The 15395-nt window shown below is 38.3% G+C and overlaps 2 protein-coding genes across 2 annotated transcripts in view; both read left to right on the top strand.

Moving 5' to 3' along the window:
* The window catches only part of LOC137991642 (scavenger receptor cysteine-rich type 1 protein M160-like), a 36136-nt gene extending 29314 nt beyond the window's left edge, over positions 1–6822 (top strand). Inside the window, exons 21-27 of the mRNA XM_068836696.1 lie at positions 211–552; positions 1141–1170; positions 3155–3496; positions 4248–4580; positions 4771–5170; positions 5691–6103; positions 6788–6822. Of these exons, the coding sequence (XP_068692797.1) occupies positions 211–552; positions 1141–1170; positions 3155–3496; positions 4248–4580; positions 4771–5170; positions 5691–6103; positions 6788–6822 (1895 nt within the window). The remainder of the gene's footprint in view (positions 1–210; positions 553–1140; positions 1171–3154; positions 3497–4247; positions 4581–4770; positions 5171–5690; positions 6104–6787) is intronic.
* A 6308-nt stretch (positions 6823–13130) lies between these two features.
* Positions 13131–15395, top strand: part of LOC137993048 (prolow-density lipoprotein receptor-related protein 1-like) — a 93001-nt gene continuing 90736 nt past the window's right edge. The window contains exon 1 of the mRNA XM_068838704.1: positions 13131–13151. The gene's annotated coding sequence lies outside the window, so the exon portion shown is untranslated. The remainder of the gene's footprint in view (positions 13152–15395) is intronic.

Raw genomic sequence — 15395 nt, 5'->3', positions numbered from 1 at the left:
TAAGATCTAATTAAAAGGGATTATCAATTATGTCAGTAAGAAAACAAAAATTCGGGAACATGAAATTAAAGGACAGTCAGAGGTTTCTAGGAATCTCCTCCGATTAGTATATAGGTTACAGCGAATGATGAGAACTCGGAAAAGCTGGAGTACTTATGCGTGACTTAGCTATATTGAGGTAACTCGTGATTGAAAATGCCTTTCCTACAGATATCATGGTGCGTCTTAGAGGTTCCAACTCGCCCAATGAAGGCCGCGTTGAAATACATCACCAAGGGCAGTGGGGAACGGTCTGTGACGATCACTGGGGATTCAGGGAAGCTACAGTTGTATGCAGGATGCTGAATTTCACCGGAGCGCAATACGCTGTCAGACAAGCATATTTTGGAGAAGGAAACGCTTCGTACCCAATTTGGTTGGACAATGTCAAGTGCCGTGGTGATGAAGAAAGCATTGCGGCTTGCAGATACCGTGGGTGGGATATGCATGATTGCAGTCATTATGAGGACGCTGGAGTTATTTGCTACAACGGTTCGATACCACCCACGGAAGGTAAAGCGTTGGTCATAGTCAGTGTAACAACAAGTTGATCTCCTCGACAACCACATGTGTTTTTCTTAGGGCAAACATGTGAAGGTGGGCAGTATCGACGAAACAAAAACATAATGTTAGTATTATCCCCGGCTGGAAATGGACTCCCATTTCCTTTCTCGGGGAGCGGTTACTGGTACTTAGCATGCACTTTGCAACACGACAAACAATAGAGTGGAATCTGGTCACGTCGGGTAGCCAAACCTCTTCGCTATTATTTTGCTCTAAATTAGTTGCACCATGGACGGAAAAGAAAACTCCTCTTAAAATGTTATGTATGCAGATGCATGCTAAAGGTAACCTAAGTAATTCTAGATTCGTAGAAAAGGATTATCAGTGTTGTCATGCTGATTTACTCAAACAAGCTTAAAACAAGCCAAAAAAAGACAAATTTAAAAAGCATTAACTGTCTCCAATATCATCCCAAATTACATAACACGGCATTTGCTTAAAAGACTTACGATGAATGAACACAACAGAAAGCAATTCTTCCAAATACTGATTTTTGTTGGTTATTTTGTTTTGTTTTGTTTTTGTTTTTGTTTATAGGTCCAACATTAGCCCAGGGACCTCATCCAGGTAAGTTGATACCCCCATCCCCACAAAATAATAATAATAATAATAATAATAATAATAATAATAATAATAATGATAAAAACCCGTTTCCTCGGTTCTTATAGCGGCAAAGATCAGCCTGTGAAGGTGAAAATAATAATCTTAATAAAAATAACCCTCCACTCAAGACCAAACACTGTCCACATGAAGTATCAACGCTAAAGTCCATCGCACTTGTGATTCCCCTATATGCAGACAGTGCAGGACGGTGGCTGTGATGCTGTGATGTTTTTTCCAACAGAGATTACTAAGAGCCCTACAATCGAGTTGCGGGCCAGATCCTTTGGGCGCTCTGCGGAAAGTACAGACTAGAAAATGTGTAAGTGCCAATGGCACCACCAAAGCGAGAATGAGAACTACAAACTATTGTCAGACATGAACGTATTCACTTATAAACATATCAAGAAACAAGTACATAATATATCAGTACTCGATCTTCAAAGAAAGAATCGTTTTGCTGCAATAGACACCCTTTGCTAAATGTAGGTAGTGGGTATGTGTGATTTATTGCTTTAACTCTCACTGAGTTCAAGGTGAAGTTGAAGTTCACAGATTATGTTATTCAGCACTGTCGCTCAGTAATCGTTATGGTTGACAGAGCAGCCGAAATCATCCCAATAACATACATCTTACTTCCCTGGGATGCCAATGTCCGAGAGAAATATAAAGAAAACTGCGATCGATACAAAGACCTAGCTATGGAGCTTTCTCGCCGGTGGACAAGGAAAGGCTTGATTTTCCCCATTTGTATAGAGACACTAGGTTGCATGAAAGAAACGTCGTTAACCAAATACAGCCCCTGACGTTCGGCTTGACATTCATGCACGGGGTTTTTTGCCTAGACAAAGTTCCGCAAAATTTGACGTACGGGAGTGTCGACCAAATGAGGATCTTACAAAGACCTTACCCCTCAGCAAATATACCGCCAGGATGAAAACGAGAAGAAACGCAAGTATGCAAGCAGAGGTATGGAGGTGTAACAAGTCACGTTGACACCGCTGGTGTTCAGCACAACACAGAGGCATAGCACTGAGTTTCACGCCTATCACAGACGACTAGCGGAACTCCCGTCAGCCAAGAAAGGCGATGACTACTCGACGACGATGACTTTCAGGACGCTAGATTCTGATTTTTTTTTCCCTTCAATTACTTAATTATTAGTAAATTTTTAATAAGTGAAGTTTATAAAATGATTTTTTTAAAGGTAGAAGAAGGAAGGAAAGAGAGGAAAACAAAACAAGAAATTGTGCAATTTTTTTTTTATAGCTTCTAAAATTCTTTTTTTTCAATGATTTTTGACAGTTTTGTAGATGACTTTTATTGAATTAAATATTATCATTATTATTTATATAAAATTATTATTATTGTTATGATGATGATGATGATGATGATTATTATTATTATTATCATTTTTAAGTGATTAATAATAATACAACAACTTGTAATTACGTAAAGGAATTAAGAACTTATACAAGAACTATACAGTAACTCAGATCAATATTGTAAGGCCTTACCGAACTAGCAAAGAACAAAAAACAAACTGACCATCTAATCAAAATTGTTACAAAATGGATTGTGTCGTAGAACAATGAAATTGCCAAAACATTCTACGTATATAAGAATTAAGAATACCTTACTGCAGTATGTCCAATATGAATGTAAGTAGCAAAGCCTAAGTAATAACTGCAATGCTGTAAATTACTCTACAAAGGAACAAATTAAAATACCATGATAGTGATCACCATTCAATTTAGATGTGTTTAGTAAAACAATTTACGCGTCTATTGGTTTCAACATGTACATTTTTGATAGTAAGAACTACTGAGAGAGTGACAAAAACCTGTGCAATGAGTAAACCATCATATTATTTGAAAGTCATAGCGCCACCTCTCTGAGATTACGTAAGGGATGTGTTTTAATCGCCCTTTCGTCACTTAAACTGTTTCAGAGCTTAGAGTTCGTTTGAGAGATGGCCCAACATCCAACCAAGGACGAGTTGAATTGTACTTGAATGGCACCTGGGGAACAATATGCGATGATTACTGGGGAATAGAAGAGGCAGATGTTATTTGTCGCATGCTGGGTTATTCCGAAGGAGCTTGGAGCACTCACTGTTGCTCTTGGTATGTTGGTTGGTCAACACCCGCGCAAATCTGGTTGGATGATGTTCACTGCGCGGGAGGTGAAGAGAGTATCGCCGAATGTCGTCATGGCGGATGGGGAAGTCACAATTGCTATCACGGGGAGGACGTAGGAGTGGTATGCAAGTATACTCCACCAGCAGCTCCAGGTAGAACATATGCATGCGCACACGCCCCAAAATAATATCTCTTTAGAGGACACTGAAATCTTGACCACCGATCCAAGATGGTTCGAGAGAGGGATCTCTTCAAGCTGTGCACCCCTCCCTACAATGGGATGGCGGTCGCTTCAAACTCTTACTTCTTACCTTAAATGTGCAAGTCGGAGGGTGGGGGGAGGGGGGGAAATCTCCTCTCGGTTAATTCTTGCAAGCTTTATGTTCGGGTCGTTAGTGAATTAAAAGCTTCCTACAAAGTTTCTTTAATTCGGTATCCAAAGTTTAATATTTTCTTTCACGTGTGTGTAAATTGTTATTAGGCCGCACGTCGTTTCGATTAGCGATCGCAACTCGCAGATCAAGGCAATTTCTTTTGAAATGCTTACTATACTATTGGCAGGGGCTTGTGTCATTAGTTCTAGTTTACTTTTCTATCTTACTTAATGATAACAGACCTGTTTGATTTCCTGGATATTTTGGTCCTTGCATCTGCTAGTTTTCTAGTCCTTCCGTTCAAAACTTCCTCAACCAAATAAAAATGTCATTTTTAATATTCAGTTAAATACTCCTTAAGGAAGAGATTTGTAATTGAAGATACACTTGGTGCCTGTTGCCCATGAAGGTATTCGGCCTGCGTCGAGACTAATACTCCGACCATTTAGGATCATTTTCTTTCTTCCTCCTTAATTGAAACGTCGATGACGCAAAACATAATACTGACATCTTAAATTATGTTCCATAGATCAAATTGTGAGGCTAGCTGATGGTTATAGACCCGGAGAAGGAAGACTAGAAATATTTCACGATGGACACTGGGGAACTGTGTGCGATGATTACTGGGATCTTCATGACGCACAAGTCGTTTGTCGTCAACTTGGTCACGGAAGAGCTCATCTTGCTCCGAAATACAGCTTGTTTGGCGTTGGAAATGGACATATATGGCTGGATAACGTACATTGTCTTGGCAATGAAAGCTCTATTGTGGATTGTCCTCATAATGGATGGAATGACCATAACTGCATCCACTATGAAGATGCATCTGTCGTTTGCTCAAATGTAACTGCTGAAAACCTCGGTAAGTTTTAATCTCTTTGAAATGATGATGTTTAGATATACTATCATGTATGGTGGCCTATATATCCCACACATATCGTCATAGTCTTACAGCTAAAGAGAAAAAATGGAGAAACTAACCTAGGAAATTTCTGTTCCCTAAAACGTTGTCTTTATCACTTCCATTTACTAATGAGAATGATCTATTGCAGCTGTTTCCAATGATTTCTTACTTGCTTGTGAGGAAGGTCGCAGAGTGTGCTACGTGATGTCATTGCCTCTGCAGCAGCATGCAACTCCACCGATGCTACCACCTGACTTATTTTATTCTCCAGTCGGGGTATCGTATGATCCATTTGAAAAACTAATGTACTGGACCGATACAAATGGAAACATTCGAAAATCGCACCTGAACGATAGCCTTCCTCAGTATGTGCTACCAAGGCCGATGAGACAACCGATGGGTCTTGATATTGACATCGTTGCACGAAACATCTACGTTGCTGAAGAAGGCGGAAACAAAATTCGAGTTATTGCCATAAATGGTTCTGATCTAGCAGACTTAATCGACGTGGATTCTCCGCAAGGAATTGCTTTAGATAGCTTGTCAGGGTAAGTTTTTAGCGTCGTGGGATCTCTAAACAAGTAAATCTAGAATGATCCCCTGTATTTCAAAACTGGGTTTTTCTTTTTAAATTATTATTTGATCAATTTCATTAAGCATTGTTTTTGTGAAATTTGAAATCAAGGATCTAAATTGAATCATTATCCGGCTTTCAATGCGCGATATCATTGATGAAGACTTGTTTGAAATGCTTGCGTACTTCCCCAGGTAGAATGAACAAGATTATCATATCTCTCCAATGGTAGGTTGGCCATTATTGTCCAATTAAGATCGAAGGCCGCATTCTACTGTCCGGCTCCCTTAAATTAAAAACGGCTCAGTTATTTCTGTTGTTTTATTCAGGTGCCTTGGTATGAAGTAAGTATCTAACCTACTTAAGAAATGAGGAAAATAAGGCCCCTTGTTTTCACTAATTTATTTTATGGCTCGTGTAAATATAGTAGATACCGTTCTCTGAATTTTGCAAAAACTGGCTCTGTGGTTTAAAATTATTTTCGATCTTTCCAGGGTCATGTACTTTTCATCGGTTGGTGCCGATGTGAAAATCTATAAAGCAGATATGGATGGTAAAAACCAAGTCGTTCTCGCGAATTTCCCAAAAACTGCACCTACCTTGGTTGACGTGGCTTTATATAAGCCTGGGAAGCGACTGTTCTTTTCTGATCAGTACAATAATCTGATACGGTACATTGAACTGGAGACTCTCGAGGGTCGCACATTCTCCTCTGGTACTCATCATCCAAGATTCCTAACAGTGTACAACCACACCCTTTTCTGGACCGCTGATGGAGACGGACAGTTCTCAGGAACTATATTTATGGCCAAGGCGACTGGTGGGAGTATGCCGGAAATGATGATTGATGGGTTTTGGAATCCATCTGGTATATACGCGTTTAACTCCAATGCATCTCAAGGAACAGGTAACACACACACTTTTAGTCGACTGCACTCAATTAAACCCCTCTAATTTTGTAAAATCGTCTAGTTTGTTTTGTTGGAAAGACTGTTGGTGTCCTTGATAATTAATAACATGTTTAGAAAGAAAAAAAAAACAACAAGAAATGTTGATTTGTTCACTTTAGCGATCGAAAGCAATTTCCGCGGCGGGTCCTAAATAAAAGAACGAAGTATTGAAATTGTTCGTATCCTTTAAACAAATTTCCTTTGACTGGAGTTACCACAGATACCCGAGAAAGACGAAGTTGACTCTGCCTTTTACATGTCTTGTAACCCCGTATAGACAAGCTCCCGCTTACCTTTCTTCGCTTTCTTTAAAGCGAGTGGAGATACGTGGCCGTGAGACTCGCAATTCGCAACTATTAAACATTTCCCTTTTTAAGACCACACAAAGGACCTTTTTTTTTCGAACAGCGTCATTACGAAATAGTAAAAGTAATCTTAAGCAAAGCGAATCTCTTTATACTTTTAAAAGAACATTACGAGGTAAACTCCTACGTGAATTTTTATCTTCATAGCACAATTTGTCACATAATTTTACCCTCTTCCATATCAGTTTTGTAAATTCTTGATGTGCCTTTTATCTTACCTTTCTACAAGTTCTTATTGAACATTTTAATTGTTCTTAATTTTAATGTAATTCACAGTATTTAGCAGTATTAGTACTGAAAAGCCCCCTTAGGGAGTGCGAATAAAATTTGTATTGTATTGTATTGTAAACATGGTAGTAACTTTGCATACAAAAAAGGCAGCAAACAAATGAGGTATTCAGCACAAAGACACATTTTTATTCGATAAAAGTTTTGTTTAACTGGTTATCTATTAGTTTAGGAATCATCTTGACGTATTTACTTCTTTGTTAATCATTTGTTTTGCAGAACAATCGCCATGTTACAACAATGGAGGATGCTCTCAGATATGTGTCTTAACGCCAAATGGCAGAAGCTGCATATGCCGAATCGGAATGAAGATCGGACCAGATGGAACAACGTGTAGGTTTTTTTTACCGAAGGTAACCTTCGAAGCCATTTTAAACGCGTTGTTAGAAGAACGATTTGACGCCAGGCTCTTGTTGCGTTATTATTTGACTTGTACTTGGATACTCAAACAGCAAAATTATATTGCAACCTAGATATCATAAAAAAGTGAACGACAATTAAACGAGATTTCAATGTTATTTCTCCCAATGACTTCTTACCTTACGCATTCGTCAAAAAGAGATTGATATATCAGTAGGTTTTTCCAGAAAAGCCTTCATATCATCAATCATTATTGTTATTGCTTCTAGGCACTTTGAGTGATGTCGTATTCGTTGCCGACTCTTCTTACCAACAAATCAGCTATTCTCCGTTAACCGCCGATGACATCTCGATCAACGACTTGCTGTTAGAGAACTTAACATATCCAAATGGAATAGATTTTGATCCATACAATCATTACATATACTGGACAGATACTTATCGCGGTGAAATTCAGCGTAGTTCTGTTTATGGAATGAACCAAACAGTCATTCATTCCGGGGTTTCTTATCCTTCTGGCCTGGCCCTCGATCTCGTGGCGGGAAATGTTTATTGGATAAATGCAGGCACTCTGACAATCCAGGTTTCGGACCTTAATGGCAAATATTCAAAGGTGTTGGTTCAAAATTTGGTCCATTATCCTTCTGACATCGCCTTGGATACAAAACGAGGGTAAGAAAAACAGATAGTGATTTTTTCCGCTTATGACTAAAGGATAATCACTTTAGTAAGCTCTTGTAGCACGTGCTTTACACCTTGTGTATGTTGTGGTTTAATTTTGTTTTTGGCTTGAAATGTTTAATTTTTTTAAGTCAGTTTTATTTTTTTTCCAACACTTCCCATTTTAACATATTTGGATATCCTTCTGTAATTAATTTTAGGGAGTATGCATGAAAAAACTAGAGAAATCATAAGAATATTATGATGGATTGTAATCACTGATGATATCAAATACAATAGCGATAATTTATTGCATGTGAACAACAACAGTGGAGCTCAGGCGGATCACCATGGGTAAGATTTTTTTTTTAAATCTATTCATACGAGAAATTTTGGTTATGATGTCATGTACGTCCGTCCGCCCGTCCGCCCCTAAAGATGAGCCTCTGGGGACGGGAGTTTTCGGTTCAAGCAATTTTCCTTGGCGGAAAATCGCGTGGCATTGTTGCATTTGGCATCCCGCGCCTTTTTACCCAGGAAATTACATTAGTGACAAGCAACGGCATAAAGAGCAGGAAAGTTGAAGAAAAGTGAAAGAGCATGAGAGAAGAAGCGACAAAATTTGAGAGATTTAAGCGAAGAAAGCCTCGGGAGGAGCAAAGGAGAAAGGAGAAGAAGAAAAAAATTTGAATGACAATCACCGTAAAGCTGACAGAAATAGAGCGAGAGACTAAACACTTATTTACAACAACTATCCTTCAGGTTATGTTTTTCTTCTTAATATATGCCTCGCTGCCTCACATGTAGTGTAAAACGCAGTAAAAAAAACGAAGGAGACCTGAAAACGTATACAGTTCCGTGTTGACAGAAATTCTGACATATTTCAAAAATGACATTAATTTTATAGGCTTTTTGTGTGAAATGGATGTCCAGTCGTGAACTGCTTTGTTTGACTGTGAAATTGCAGTCGTCGAGCAAGCAAATTTACTACGCTTTGGTTGATTTTTAAATTAGTAAGATTTTTGCTGTTGTTGCAAACTGAAGAGAGAGGGAATAACGATTGTCAGTCAAACGGAAATGCTGTGAAAAAAAATTACTGTGCATGTAATTTCAGTTTTAGTTGCTACTTAAAATTTTTGTTTGTTGTTTCCAAGGCTTGTTTCTTTACTACTGTCAGCTCAGAGGTGTTTGATCTGCTTGATCACTGTAAACTGTTTACAGTAACGTTGATTATTTTTGTACTTTACGCAGAAGCATAATTATTTCCATGTACACTATATTGTTTTCTGGGGCTAGAAACGGGAGCTCCGTTTTTATTCTTAGCTAAATCTATATATTACTTAGTGTTTGGGCTTAAATGCTCAGCTTAATGATTAGGGTTAAGCTCTCAATTAGGTTTACGCACTTATTTAAAACGTTAGCATTTCAGCAGGTGTATGACAACTGCATGAAGAGGGTAGTTTCTAAAGAAACTGTGGTGCTGCGTCGGTGGGGAAGTAGTATACAAAAATTTGGTTTTATCAACGAAGTTGATAATGTAAATTGGCCACCGTACAGAGATTCTAAAAGCTGACGTTTCCAGCGTTAGCCCTTCGCCCTTCGCTCTGACGAAGTCAGAGTCTATAAAGTCTATAAAGAACTATAAAGAACTATTAAGTCTATAAAGAACTTTTTTCAAATAGCGCTGAGAAGCCTTATTTAAGTCTATGCACCCATTTTAAAACGGTTAGCTTTACTGCGGGTCAGGGTTGGTATGCGGTCTGAACGTGTCAGACACTGCATTCTAGGTAAGGGATTGGTACGCATTGTAGTGATTGGAGTAACCATTTATTTGCAGTGTTTTAATTAGTCTAAAAAATCCGTTGTCTTGGTTTTTGGGTTAAGAATTTCGGTTCATGGTTGGCGGAAGTAAAGCATTCTTTCACAGGTAGGATAAAGGGGTTTAGTTTGTAAAGAAGCTGTGGTCCTATGTCAGTGGGGAGTGAAATAAAGAAAAGGGTTTATCAACTGAGTTGATGTGGTAAATTGACCACTGTAAAGAAATTTGAAAGCTGACATTTCGAGTGTTATCCCTTCGTCAGAGCTAAACCCTTTTGTGTCTTTCACAAGTAGGACTACTTTTCATAAGGAAAAAACAGCGATATTCTTTAATCATTCCTATGGCAATTTAACTTGTATGGACGTTTTTCTCGGATTTTCAATTAAATAGAGCAGTATTCAACTGGAAAGTAACTATATTACCATCAAACGTAACAATGGTATTATTTGTACTGTTACAGTAATAATTTTGTACAAATTATCTTGAAAGGAAATTACTTATTTTGCAGAATGACCTGTTTACAAGCCGAATGTAAAAGAAAGTTATTTTAAATAATCAAAAGTAAGATTAGTAGCACTGCACAGGTTTAATGTTGCAGGAAATATAAGTCGTTGGACTTCTCCTAATATGGTCACTATTCGAGCATAACGGTTTTCCATCTCAGATCAGTTATTTTTCCTAAAAGCATTTTGGGGTACAAGGGTGACATTTTACCATCAGGTCGATCTCTATCAAAGAGAGGATTGTTGGAGCAAATGCCATTGGTTGTTGGGCGTTTTCTGTGCACGGAATGGACGTGTTGACAACTTTGTGGCTGATTTTCTTGAAGCCACTTCTCCGTAATTTGCTGTTCTGTGAGAGAAATTCGAATGTGTGCTTGGGAAAAGACTTGAGACAGTTCCCGGTTTGGAACTAGATGTGTGAAGGAAGAGTGGAGTAGGTTAAAGGTTCTTGACAGGATCAGGGAGGGGTAGGTGAGTAGAAGTAAGAAAAAGATATTTAGTTCCCGTTTAGACCACCTAGAAATCCCACCCCCTGTTTTTTAAACTACACCCTCAAAAAGGGAAAAATCCCTTCTTTAGACAGTTGATTAAAAAAAAAGGCAGTTTAAAATATTTAAACTGGTTCGAAAAAAGAATGAACCGGTTAAAAAAAAAATCAGACCAAAAACAAAATTAAACCACAACAAATTCACATTAACAAGGAAATCAAATAAGAACAAAACAATATATGATTCTCAACTGCATCGCGCACTCACATTAAGGCATATCAGAGATGCAAGCAACCAACCATCCAAGCAAGTAATGCGAGTATTATGCACCGTAACCGTTATCAAAATTGGACTATGTAACTACGTGATGCAGTCGTAGTCCATACCCATATTTTACCCCTGCTCACCAAAGAGTCTCCAGTAGCTCAGTACTTAGATCATCCGTACTACATCACGGAGGGTTTTGGGTTCAAATCATATCAGGGGCTCGGAGTTTTTCGAGTTCCCATTTAACGATGCATAGTATCTTTCTTTAATTTTTTCTCCAGCTTCTCAGCGGTCCGGAATTCTAAATCCTCGAATCTGGTTGCTTAATCGTGGCGGGCTAAAATAAGGAAACCCGTTGCGATAATCAGCGAATGATGATTCCGATTGTGATTGAGGACGAAGTTTCTGCTGTCAGTTTCTCTGAAACTTTTCAAATCTAACTTTTTTCAAATCAATAGTTTTATAAAAATTAACTTTTGAACCTTTTGCGAGTGAACGTGATAAAAATTCCAAATATTTTGAATGATTTGAAGCTTATTACTAAATTTTATTTTTGCAACTGTACTCGTGCGCTCCTTTTTCGTTAACATCAATTTCTGTCACGTAAGTATGTGGATTTGGGCCATACATGAGACCTCTGGTACAGTTTTCTCCCAATACGGACCGAACTAGGCCGGCAAATAACGTGTTTATTTTTTCTAACAGTACCACTATCTCTACTGGTAGTGGTAGTGGTAGTGGAAGTGGTAGCGGTACTGGAAGTGGTAGTAAAATGATCACGAGTTTATTCTCTCCTTTCTTCATCGCGTTGTTTCAAAGTTGTATCCTTTGGTTGCAGGTTGCTATATTGGTCGGATCATGGATTTATTGAAAGCACGCACATGGACGGAGAATTTAGAAGAAAGGTTGTTTACTTAAGAACTGAATCGGGATATCAATACGATGCTCAGGGTCTTGCATTGGATGTTGAAACAAACAGGATCTATTTTGTCAGTTACTGGCTTTCAAGTTTGCTGTACGTTGACCTCAATTTACCTGGACTTGGTGTTCCTCAAACTATGCTTACCAGCTTTTGGCTCTTCTGGGTTCCTCGTGATGTTGAGGTTGACGATCAATTTGTTTACTGGAATGAATACATATTTGAAAATGTGTATCGGATAAATAAGACGGAGTTTGATGGCAATTTGGAAATCATAGCTAATGGAATGTACAGTCCCCGAGGAATGGTAATCAACAAAGGCAATCCTAAGCCACGCTGTAAGTATTACTACTCTCTGCAACACTATTTTGCCTGTTTTGTGGGGAACTGGACGCTTTGCTTTTTAGGCCAAGTTCGAAAGAGCGAAACAGCCATTAGGAGCGATTTATGATGCTAATTAAACTGAGTGGAGTGCAATTTGGTCTTAAATCAGATGTGTGATTTCAAGGTCGAACGAGCGCTTAGCGCGTGTTCGATTTGAATTACAAGTATGATTTCAGACCAAAATTGCACGACACGAAGTTCAATTACCCCATAATTACATCCAATCATTTAGAAATCACACAATAATTATTTAATCGCTAAACTGCAGAATTTTAGCCAGTGCCAATATTTTATTGATCCAGTTGGGAACAAAAGCAGGAAAATTCGCAACACAATGGTTACCTTAAACAAGCCTTGGAATCTGCTTGGTTGTTTTGTTTTAGTGTTCCTTCTCATTTGCTGGGGGAATGGTGCAATTTAGAGCAAAAAATAGTGCGATTTGGGAATGAATCGCACTGCTAAGAGCCAATCAGATTGCAAGGATCACCAGTGATTTCTAAATGGATGTAATAAAAAATGAAACGCATGTCATTTGTATACATGTTTCTTAGTTAGGATCGTGCAATGCAAACATGCTGGGAACGATTTCAAGTGCATGAATCATCTAATTTTAAGTTCAATATTAATTTTAAGTTTATCTCTTGACAAAGAAGCTTCGAAAAAAATTCCCTTAAATGTTTAGGCTCTGGTAGCACTAGATAATTTTTAAAAGGTTGTTTTACCCCACTCACTCTTTCCATTCTCCAATCTCTGTCTTGTTCATCCCTATAACTATCGTGGGCCGGAAAAGGCCACTTCTTCTAAATCAGTGTAATGTATATGTTTTTTATTTCAGCTCCTCATCCTTGTGTTGACATTTGTAGTCACATTTGTCTAATAAAGCCAAGGGGTTATAGATGTGCATGTCCTGACGACAACAATGGCAGTTGTGTTGAGAGCGTCCATGTGACTGGTGAGCTTAATTACAAAATTTTAAGACGAAAATCGTTCCGATGTGACGATTTCGAGATTTTCATCTAAATACAATTTTATTTTGTGAAAAGCGCTTTACAACTTAACTAGTTCGCATAAAGAAATATGAACCAACTGTCCAGCGACTTCGCCGGGAGTTGTATGAAAACTGTTGGCGTTCAGAATGAAATTCTTACCCCTTTCATCAACAAAATCTCAATATTAATTCTCCTTTCTGACTGGCATAAAGTACTTTCCATGTCAGTTATGAAAATTTGATAATATATTTCAGTAGACAAGAAAAAAACCTGTTGATAAATTTAAACTCAGCAACCCAACAAAGAACTGCTCTGGATGTTTCATTCCTGTTTACATTCCTTAAAGTTTTAAGGCAACAAACTCGACCTTCCAAAGGTAGTCAGTACATACAAAAGCGTCTCCTTAAACGCCAACGTCATGGGGCAGTGGGTATTATGTATATTACTTTCACCTCTTCATTCCTTACCGGCTTGGATTTCTTATGCCGGTTTGGCAAGGAAAACAAAATGATAAAGAAATTAGTATTAAATGACATGGACTCGCTTTATTTTCTCCCCTATCATTGTTTTGAAATAAGGTATATATAGAGGATATTATATGGCCGCGCGGAGATACGAAATTTCTCTTCGAGTGTTGAAAAAAAAAACACGAGAAGAGAAATATCGTATCTGCAAGCGGCCATGTTATATTCTATTTATTATATAGACACCACTGAAATACTAAATCATTTCACGAAAGGCATCGGAAGGCACGATTTTCATATGTAACCATAGCAACAGTGATATTTTCACGTGTGAAGATATCATGTTTTCGCGCGAAAGCTCACTTGGTATTTCAGTGGTGTTTATATAATATATTTAGCAATGATTGAATGAGGCTGAGTAGGATATGAAGAATTCTGCAGGTTATATCCAACCACAACAAAGCTCAAATCAACAAATCTGATCCTACCAATGATACCAATGATAGCAACTGTAACAAATGCAACGACCAAAACATGATCTACCAAGCCGAAGTCACGACACCAACCTCAAGAGAGACATACATTGGTCTTTGCGATACAACCTTTAAGTTAGGATACAGAAATGAAACTCTGAGTAGCAATAAATGTCTTCGACCAAATAAAAAAAGGGACGAAGAGACAAGCTCTTAACTGTTCTGGACGGGGTTTAATACACGACGTTTCGGCCGTTCGCCCTTCTTCAGGTTAAAAGTTAAAAACTAAAAAAAATGTTTACAATGAGTGCAAATCACAAAAACAGCAGCTTATATATACAGAGCAGAAATATTGAAATTAAGGAAACGTAACAAAACAAAGCGACAAAACAATGTGAAGAACGACATCCTTAAGCCTGCTAATTTAAGAACTACCAAGGACAATCTTACGAGAGAAGAAATGTTAGCTTTAAGGTCTTAAATCTAGTGAAAATGTTATTAGAATTCAAGATAAAGGTTCTAGGTTCGTTGTCCTCAGTCAACAAGAATACCGAAATAAGATACTAGGGCAGCTTAATAATGATTTGCATTATGACAGCATAGATTCCGACCCAACACTTGACCATTTTGAAGTGGTTAAGGAATGGAGTCGTAAGTGGTTTTCTGAGGGGCAGATTAGCCAGGAGATTGCTACGTGGGTTGTAAATTTGGAACCAAAACTGGGAGTGGCATTTGGGAATGTCAAAACTCACAAACATGACAACCCACTTCGACTTATTACATCTTGTTGCGGTACAGCAATTGAACGGCAATCTGCTTTCACAGAATTCTACCTCAAACCTCTTCCACAGAGTTTTCCATCCGTTGTGAAGGATTCCACGGATCTTATCAAAAAATTAGAAGATTTGAATGCAAAAGCCCATTCCCTGAGGGGTCCCCCCTTGTGTCTTGGGATGTAGTGTCAATGTTTCCAAACATTGACAACAATCTAGGTATTTGAGCAGTTAGAAAGGCACTTAATTCCAGATCTGTTAACATTCCTTCCATTGATTGCTTAGTTGAAGCCGTTGAGATTTGTCTCAGGGTAAATAATTGCCAGTTTGCTAGTCAGAGCTTTGTTCAAAAACATGGCACGGCCATGGGACCGAAAAACGCCTGCAATTTGCAGATCTAGCGATGGGGATCATCGATGGGAAAGTCAAATTTGAGGGTAGCTTGAGACCTATGCTTTGGTGGAGATACAGAGACGATATTTTTGACCTCGACTCGA

Source organism: Montipora foliosa, chromosome 2, assembly GCF_036669935.1.
Source record: "Montipora foliosa isolate CH-2021 chromosome 2, ASM3666993v2, whole genome shotgun sequence".
In the NCBI taxonomy this organism is placed as follows: Eukaryota; Metazoa; Cnidaria; class Anthozoa; order Scleractinia; family Acroporidae; genus Montipora; species Montipora foliosa.
This window is presented reverse-complemented; position numbering and strand designations above follow the sequence as displayed.